Here is a 9,748-nt window from a genome sequence, read left to right on the forward strand (position 1 = left end):
GCGATGGAAGCCTCCTCTCTCCCCCTCGCTGATGATGATGCTTAGGATTCCGCCTGCTCCTGATTGCTGCAGCATGGGAGGCCATGCGCGACAGCGTTACTGTTGACGGTGGAGAGGAGATCATCGGCAAGGAAGGTGACCTTAATAATCTAGGCATGAGATTGATATTAAGGTAGATTCTTTCTCTGTTTCTCAATTCCATCAATCTCCTCCTGAGATCCCCTCCCAGATCTCACAACCACAACTCTCGCTTTCTCAGCTTGCTTATATTTATGATTTGGTAACAAGTTGCCCTGGTGTTTGCTTAGGCTTCCCCTAATTTTGTATGCTTTTGTTTCTATACGTGTTAGGTTATGAGGGTTACAACTAGATACAAACCTTAACAGGGACTTATCTTCTTGGGATGCAAAGAATGAAGTTAAATTAGTCGTTCTGTGTGCACTTTCTGTAGGTACTGTCAGGGAGATGGCCAGTTAATCTGTGAACTTTCTGTATTCGAGAGATTGTGTCGGCTGTGAGTTCATGCAGATTTTGGTTCTATCATGCACAGTAAAAACTTATCTGCTCACATACGTTCAGCTGCTGCAGATGATGCATGGGTATTGCAGTAAATATGTTAACAGTATAAACTGAACAATCGATTCGGTAACTCTACTTTTGGTTTGACGGATCTATAGCTTATGGAGAATTCATGCAATAGACATCTAAAGTTGAAACTTGGAGATCATCTTATATCCTCATGTTCACCTCTCAGTTCTCACCTTTTTTTTTTCTCATTCCTTCATCCTTCATTTAAGCAGAAATTCAATTTCATTTGCTCAAGGTAGCTGCAAGTCGCATGTATAGTTTCTTCACTTAGGCCCCCCCTGAGAAGAAAATTATTGTGTTTTAGATGAAGTAATTGGTATGAAGAATGTGTGTCATACCCAAATGAGTTAACATGCTTTTCATTATTGTCAGTATGATGATCATGAATGGCTAGGATACTTTAGATCAAGCATATGAGTTGGGGTTGGGGTGTACTCTGGATGAGTATACTGTTGAGAGTAGATCAGTGAATTAAACAAGCTGTGGGCATAAGTGGCATGACCAAATGCCAGTAACGATAAAGCTCTTCGCTACTTGGATACTGGCAGCATATCACACTGAGCAAGGAGGAAACAACACTTGGATGTTCCTTGCGAAAGTGTTTTAACATGTGAAGCTACATTCCAGCCCAATCAATTACTGTTATCTGAAATTGTCTTGGGAGCAGCGAGCTAAAGATTTGCAAACATATATATGCAAACATGTTTAAATCAACTATATGGACCGGTTCATGCAAATTTAACCTATGTATGCATTGTGACTATTATAGACCGGATCTTGTAAATTAAGATAATTCTATCACCGAAATGAACGGTGCGGCAAAGTGCGTCATCATCGTCTAGAGCAACTACATATCCTAGCCCAGTTGCCACCACGGACTCATTATCTCATTATCAGGGATATGTCTGACAGACCATAAAAATTAGTACATGTAAGCTCAATGATGACATTGTGTCACCAAAGAACTAGCTATGGACAGGGGTGCGTGGAAGCTTGCTATCCATGTGCCAGAGCCATGAGTTGGTCGCGAGATCTTATGGGCTTCACCTCTAGCCTACCCCAACTTGTTTGGGACTAAAGGCTTTGTTGTTGTTGTTGTTGTTGTTGTTGTTGTTGTTGTTGTAAGCTCAATGATGACATTACAGGCCCACTTCTAGTAAGAAGTTGGAACAGTTTAACTTGCATAAAGGCAAAACCTACTATGAGCATTGTAGAACTGAAAAGGTTACACTTAGCAAATCCTCGAGCATTGTATTTAAACAATATATAGAAATATGTGAATCCCAAATCGATCAAAATAACAATGTCAAGATATGCTAGCATTTGATACCATTTCTGGATTCTTCTAACAATTAATATAGAAATAGCAAGAAGCCAACAACTAAAACTACCAGTGTGAATTATTAAAACATGACAGTAAAGGAAGTTACGCACTATGATGGCTTCTCTTGTTATAAAATTAACTTGAATAGCACAGTCTGATATCATCATGCATATTTGAAGTGAAGCCTTGTCCTAATTGCCTGCAGGACTACCCCTACACTATACTCTAGGACACCAAATGCTTGATAAGTCCATAGCACAAAGAACAAAACTGAACCTTCAGTAAACACACATGTATCACTAAGGTTACTGCAAAGACACTTAAACTTTAAGAAAACACATGATAACCAATCTTAAACACCCAGTTATTAAATTCACCAGGAATTCGAGGTGTCCATATCAAGTACAAAATGGAAGGGACAGCTTAAAAGATCACACGGTTAGATACACACGAGGGTTCACCTATGAGCGTGCCCGCACAAATTCATCCAGCCGATCCCACACCTCAAGAGCAGCTGGTCTGTCCTGATGCCTTTTATTCTTGCTTATCTGCACCATAAGTTAGTAACACAATAAAGCAGCTGTAAGTGGGAGAAAAATAGAAATTGATTAACCAAAAGAACACGAAAAATTCCTCCCACTCACAGATATGATTTTGACATTCCACTGCTTGACCACTTTTGCTGAATCCACACTATCATCTTCAAAGCGTACAAAGAACCCAATAACTGAGAAAAGTTTAAAATGTTAGGCCACAGATGGTATCGACTTGCTGTGCTGAAAAGAAAAACAGAGCAATCTAATGGTCCATGTTGCATTACAAATACCATTTATGACCAAGTTAGTGGGAGACCTTGCTAGGAACAGAGATAAAAGGCACAGGCAGCCGGATATGATTTGGTTAGTCATAGCAGCAGTGATTTCCTGCTCGACAGTCAATGTCAATGCCAAAAAACAAGCATCATTTTAACCCAATTGGGTTAACAAAGTAAGTAGTCAAAGTGTACTCCCGGTACAGAACAACCCTATCCTGCAATGTTGAGGGACAATTCAGCGATCCCTATGAACCTCAGTACGAAAATCTTGAATCACTGATGTGATGTGATTATTTCTACAGTTGTTGAGCAAAAACTAACGAAGCTCAGCTCAGAGATGCTAACACAACAAATCGCAGATATACAAACAGGCAAGCACAAACTAGAATGGCAAACCTTTGTTGAAGATGTCGACATGACCCTTGAAGGGCCAGTCCTTGAACTGCCACTCCTTTCCGAGCACAAACACGGCCACGACCCGCGCCCAGTCGTCGGCCTTGAGCGAGGCCGGCTTGTCCCTGACCTCGAATGCCACCGGACCGCCAGCCCCGCGGACGTGCTTCTTCTGCAGGGTGACGCACTCGGGCTTGGGGCTCCCCTTCATGGCCCGCATCTTCTCGTCGCTGGGCACGAACACGAAGTCCTCCAGGAAGTCCTTCACGTTGTAGATTGTTATCAGCGTCTGTGACGCGCTAGGCACCAGTATGATGGGCACGAAGCCGTCGCCGAGCGACTTGTCAAGCTTGGGGTTCGCGAGGGCGGCGGCGGCTGTGGCGGATGGCTCGTGCCGGCCCGTGGCGGAGGGCGCGGCGTCCTTGTTCCGCAGGCGGTCCTCCTCGCGGCGCAGCGCGGCGTGGTAGATGGCGAGGAAGTCGCGGCCGCGGGCGTCGAGGACGGCGTTGCGGTCCTTGAGGGGCCGCTCGAGGGCGCGGACGTGGGCGGTGGAGGCCTCGTCGGCGTCGGGGTCCTCCCCCTCCTCCTCCGGGGGCGGCGGCGGCGGGGGCGGGTGGGCGTCCTGCGCGAAGGAGGAGGGGAGGAGGGGCTCGGCGGAGGGGAGGGAGCTGTCCCCGAAGTGGAGGAAGTCGAGGAAGGTCTTGCGGTCCGGGAGGGAGACGGGCGGGATCCGGCGGAGGCGGGCGGCCTGGAGGAAGTCGGTGTGCTTGAGGTCGTTGTGCTGCGCGAGGAAGACGGCGGCGGAGAGCGGGTAGGGGCGGCCCGACTGCTTGGAGGTGAAGGCGGTGGGGACGTTGGCCGGGAAGGTGTAGTCGTCGCCGAAGAGCACGTCGTCGCCGTTGAAGATGATCTTGTCCAGGTCGCCGCGGGCGGCGTAGTCCCGGAGCACGGCCAGGGGATCCATGGCCGCGCCGGAGCTTGGTTTGGGTTGGGTTTCCGCTGGATCTGGCTCTGGCTCTGGGGTTTGTGTTTTTTTTTTCTTCCTTTTTTTTTTGAACTGCTTTTTTTCTGAGGGTTTGTGAAGCGAATGCGAATCCAAGCACTGCGTCGTTTCAAGCAGCTAGCCCGTTAACTAGAGGCCCGATGTAAATGGGCTGGGTAGATTATGGCGATTCCAGTAGATAACAAAAATATTGTTGTTTCTCAAAAAAAAATTGTTTGTCTAAAAAAATTGTTTCAACTCAAAAAAAATTGTTTAAAAAAACTAGATAAAAAATCCAAGATGCTTGGATGAGCTGGCGTGCAAATTTTCAAATGACATCCGAAGAGCTCATGGCAAAAAAAATGAAATTGGATCAACACCGTACTTTCTTTCAAAGTAGTATCTTTTAGTTTCACAGACAATTTTTGGTTTTTTTATGCATCACATTTTTAGGTAGGATCTTTGACCAAACCACCGCCGACGTCCAGTGCGTCCTCGACCTCATTATGGACGACATCCAGATCTGGCATGTTGCGCGATGCATTACTGTGAGCCAGTTGTTCGCACACGAACACATCACCGTGTACCCTCGACGTCGAAGGAGTCTCACCGGAAACGCGATTCGCAAGACAACCGGAGAGAATTTTTGAGGACCCGGAACCCCACACTCCCGGGAGGGACCTCCTCGGGGAGTGCGGCGGCTATGGGCTACCCTAGGTCGGTCAAGCCGCCCCTAGAGCCTCGGGATTCGCAGCTCTGCAACACAAAGAACGGCCCAGAACGAGGAAGAAAAAACGGGGGAGGGACAAAACGTAGATGAAAAAGTAGTAGATGTGTTTTTTGATTGTGTGTTGTTCAATCGGCCGTCACCTTTCATCTATTTATAAGGTGGCTGGACTTTCTGTAATCACTTACCTAACTCGAACAGGAATCTTTGGCAATTTTCCGGATCAACTCAGAGCCACTGAGTGGTTTGCTTCGGTCCCACCGAGCGAACGATGTCAACTCTCTGTATCCTTCTGTAATTTACCGATTAACTTGATCTCACCGATTGGTTTGCTTCGATCCCACCAAGTGAACGTTGCCAACTCTCTGGTAATTTTTCGGGCCAACTCGGTCTCACCGATCAAATCAACTCGGTCGGTCTGAAATGACTCTGTAGCTTCAGTTTCTGACCTTATTTTGCCTCCACAGGTTGCATACGACCTCGGATTAAGATGATTTTTATATCAAAATCAACCGTTTCGACGAGACGCACAACTTTAGTGTTGAACATTTTCCATTAGAGGCCATCTTAATTTATTTTAATGCCATTCTTTAATCTGGTGTCAACATGAGCATCTCTGAACTTGTCATAACTATTGCATCCAAGCTCCGTTTTAGACCATCTTCATATCCATCTCGATCTTCTTAAAGAGATCCATCCGGAGTGAACTCCAATCCTAAGTTTGAATTAGTCTTTATATAGCCTAAGCTACTTTTATGACTGTGTCACTTTTGAGCGTCAACACATGCCCCCCTGTTTTTTGGCATAGCTAGCGTGCCGAAAAATAACTTGTATCAAGCTTGTTCTAAGGATAATGTCAATACTCCATCGGTCATTTATATGACAATAAGTATATATCGGCCATGTTTATGCTAAGGGCAATAGTTATTTATCGGTCGTTGCCTATCTAGGCTTCTTGCCACACACACTTGGGTGGTACTTCTTTAAATATTTTTCATTGAGAGCTCGAGGTAACAATATCCCTTGTACAAATTCCTCCAAATATGAGTTTTCAGGAACTACTCTTGTAATCCTAAAAGGACCTTCCCAACTTGGAGACAACTTCCCGAATTTTCTGTCTTTCGAACCAATTGGTAGAATCACCTTCGACACGAGATCGCCAACTTGAAAAGTCTTCAACTTGACCTTCTTATTGTAAGCTCTTGCCACCCTCAACTTATCTCTCTTTATGGCCTTCAAAGCAGCCAAACATTTATCGGTGACTTCATCAATATTGTCCATTGATGACCCACAAATATATGAGATCTATCATAGTCCTTTCGATAAATAAGAGTGTCAAACCCAACGAGGAGCAGAAGGAAATGGCAAGCGGTTTTCAGCAAGGTATTCTCTGCAAGCACTGAAATTATCGGTAACAGATAGTTGTGTGATAAGATAATTCGTAACGGGTAACAAGTAATAAAAGTAAACAAGGTGTAGCAAGGTGGTCCAATCCTTTTTGTAGCAAAGGATAAGCCTGGACGAACTCTTATATAAAGCAAAGTGCTCCCGAGGACACATGGGAATTGTTGTCAAGCTAGTTTTTATCATGCTCATATTATTCGTGTTCGTTATTTTGATAATTTGATATGTGGGTGGACCGGTGCTTGGGTGCTGTCCTTCCTTGGACAAGCCTCCCACATATGATTAACCAATCTCGCAAGCATCCGCAACTACAAAAGAAGAATTAAGATAAATCTAACCATAGCATGAAACATATGGATCCAAATCAGCCTCTTACGAAGCAACGCATAAACTAGGGGTTAACTTCTATCACTCTAGCAACCCATCATCTACTTATTGAAGGAAATATGCCCTAGAGGCAATAATAAAGTTGTTATTTTATATTTCCTTATTCATGATAAAGGTTTATTATTCATGCTAGAGTTGTATTTATCGGAAACCTAAATACATGTGTGAATACATAAACAAACATCGTGTCCCTAGTGAGCCTTGATAACCCACAAGTATAGGGGATCGCAACAGTTTTCGAGGGTAGAGTATTCAACCCAAATTTATTGAGTCGACACAAGGGGAGCCAAAGAATATTCTCAAGTATTAACAGTTGAGTTGTCAATTCAACCGCACCTGAAAGACTTAATATCTGCAGCAAAGTATTTAGTAGCAAGTAATATGGAAGTAGCGGTAACGGTGGCAAAAGTAACAGTAGTAGTTTTTGTAGTGACTGTAACATTAGCAACGGAAAAATAACTAAGCAAAGATCAATATGTGAAAAGCTCATAGGCAATGGATCAGTGATGGATAATTGTGTCGGATGCGATTCCTCATGCAACAGTTATAACATAGGATGACACAAAACTAGCTCCAATTCCTCAATGTAATGTAGGCATTTATTCCAAATATAATCATACGTGCTCATGGAAAAGAACTTGCATGACATCTTTTGTCCTACCCTCCCGAGGCAGCGGGTCCTATTGGAAACTAAGGGATATTAAGGCCTCCTTTTAATAGAGTACCGGAACAAAGCATTAACACTTAGTGAATACATGAACTCCTCAAACTATGGTCATCACCGGAAGTGGTCCCGATTATTGTCACTTCGGGGTTACCGGATCATAACACATAGTAGGTGACTATTGACTTACAAAATAGGATCAAGAACTCACATATATTCATGAAAACATAATAGATTCAGATCTGAAATCATGGCACTTGGGCCCTAGTGACAAGCGTTAAGCATAGCAAAGTCATAACAACATCAATCTTAGAACATAATGGATACTAGGGATCAAACCCTAACAAAACTAACTCAATTACATGGTAAATCTCATCCAACCCATCACCCTCTAGCAAGCCTACGATGGAATTACTCACACACGGCGGTGAGCATCATGAAATTGGTGATGGAGGAAGGTTGACAATGACGATGGCGACAGATTCCCCTCTCCGGAGCCCCAAACGGACTCCAGATCAGCCCTCCCGAGAGAGATTAGGGCTTGGCGGCGGCTCCGTATCGTAAAACGTGACAAATCCTTCTCCCTGGTTTTTTCTCCCCGAACGTGAATATATAGAGTTGGAGTTGACGTCGGTGGAGCCTCAGGGGGGCCACGAGGCAGGGGGCGCGCCCTGCACCCTTGTGGACAGGGTGTGGCCCCCCTGATGTTGATTCTTTCGCCAATATTTTTTATTTATTCCAAAACATGTCTCGTTGATTTTCGGGTCATTCCGAGAACTTTTATTTCTGCACAAAAATAATACCATGGCAATTCTGCTGAAAACAACATCAGTCCGGGTTAGTTCCATTCAAATTATGCAAGTTAGAGTCCAAAACAAGGTCAAAAGTGTTTGGAAAAATATATACGATGGAGACGTATCAACTCCCCCAAGCTTAAACCTTTGCTTGTCCTCAAGCAATTTAGTTGACAAACTGAAAGTGATAAAGAGAAACTTTTACAAACTCTGTTTGATCTTATTGTTGTAAATATGTAAAGTCAGCATTCAAGTTTTCAGGAAAGATTATGAACCAACCATATTCACAATAACATTTGGGTCTCATGTTTACTCATATCAATGGCATAATCAACTAGCGAGCAATAATAATAAATCTCGGATGACAACACTTTCTCAAAACAATCATAATATGATATAACAAGATGGTATCTCGCTAGCCCTTTCTGAGACCGCAAAACATAAATGCAGAGCACCCCTGAAGATCAAGGACTAACTAGACATTGTAATTCATGGTAAAAGAGATCCAGTCACGGTCATACTCGATGTAAATTAATAGTAATGCATGCGAATGACAATGGTGCTCTCTAACTGGTGCTTTTTAATAAGAGGATGATGACTCAACATAAAAGTAAATAGATAGGCCCTTCGCAGAGGGAAGCAGGGATTTTCAGAGGTGTCAGAGCTCAAGTTTTGAAATAGAGATGAATAATATTTCGAGAGGTATACTTTCATTGTCAACATAACAACTAAGAGATCTCGATATCTTCCATGCTACACACATTATAGGCGCTTCTCAAACAGAATGGTAAAGTTTATACTCCCCCACCACCAACAAACATCAATCCATGGCTTGTCCGAAACAACGGGTGCCTCCAACTAACAACAATCCTAGGGGAGTTTTGTTTGCAATTATTTTGATTTGAGCATGGGACTGGGCATCTCGGTTACCAGCCATTTTCTCGTGAATGATGAGCAGAGTCCACTCATCTTGAGAATAACCCACCTAGCATGGAATATATAGACAACCCTAGTTGATACATGAGCTATTCGAGCATACAGAACATAATTTCATTTGAAGGTTTAGAGTTTGGCACATAAAATTTTACTTGGAATGGCAGGTAGATACCTGATACGTCTCCAACGTATCTATAATTTTTGATTGTTCCGTGTTGTTATATTATCTGTTTTAGATGTTTAATGGGCTTTAATATACTCTTTTATATTATTTTTGGGACTAACATATTAACCGAAGGCCCAGTGCAAATTGTTGTTTTTTGCCTATTTCAGTGTTTCGCAGAAAAGGAATATCGAACAGAATCCAAACGGTACGAAACCTTCACGAGGATCTCTTTTGAAACAAACGCAATCGAGGAGACTTGGAGTGGAAGTCAGAGATGCAATAAGGTGGCCACAAGGCAGGAGGACGCGCCCCCACCCTCATGGGCCCCTTGTAGCTCCCATTTTGGGGCCTTTTCCGGCGATCTATCGGAGGGGGATTTGATCACGGAGGGCTTCTACATCAACACCATAGCCTCTCCGATGATGTGTGAGTAGTTTACCACAGACCTTCGGGTCCATAGTTATTAGCTAGATGGATTCCTCTCTCTCTTTGGTTCTCAATACAAAGTTCTCCTCGATGTTCTTGGAGATCTATTCGATGTAATACTTTTTGCGGTGTGTTTGCCGAGA

General features: G+C 43.6%; 1 protein-coding gene across 3 annotated transcripts in view; it reads right to left on the reverse strand.

Annotated features, from left to right (window-relative positions):
* Nucleotides 1–4,169, reverse strand: part of LOC119287119 (protein CDC73 homolog) — a 5,305-nt gene extending 1,136 nt beyond the window's left edge. The window contains exons 1-4 of one of the 3 annotated variants that reach the window (XR_005140751.1): nt 3,123–4,169; nt 2,557–2,639; nt 2,374–2,460; nt 762–866 (exon numbers count right to left, since the gene is read on the reverse strand). Coding sequence is in view for 2 of the 3 variants with exons in the window: in XM_037566637.1 (XP_037422534.1) it covers nt 2,374–2,460; nt 2,557–2,639; nt 3,123–4,083 (1,131 nt within the window). In the remaining variant the exon portion in view is untranslated. Of the gene's footprint in view, nt 1–761; nt 867–2,363; nt 2,461–2,556; nt 2,640–3,122 lie in introns of all 3 variants that reach the window. The other 2 variants (XM_037566637.1, XM_037566636.1) reach the window with 2 other exon arrangements.
* Between the last annotated feature and the right edge of the window lie 5,579 nt (nt 4,170–9,748).

Source organism: Triticum dicoccoides, chromosome 4A (genome assembly GCF_002162155.2).
Source record: "Triticum dicoccoides isolate Atlit2015 ecotype Zavitan chromosome 4A, WEW_v2.0, whole genome shotgun sequence".
NCBI classification, from domain to species: domain Eukaryota; kingdom Viridiplantae; phylum Streptophyta; class Magnoliopsida; order Poales; family Poaceae; genus Triticum; species Triticum dicoccoides.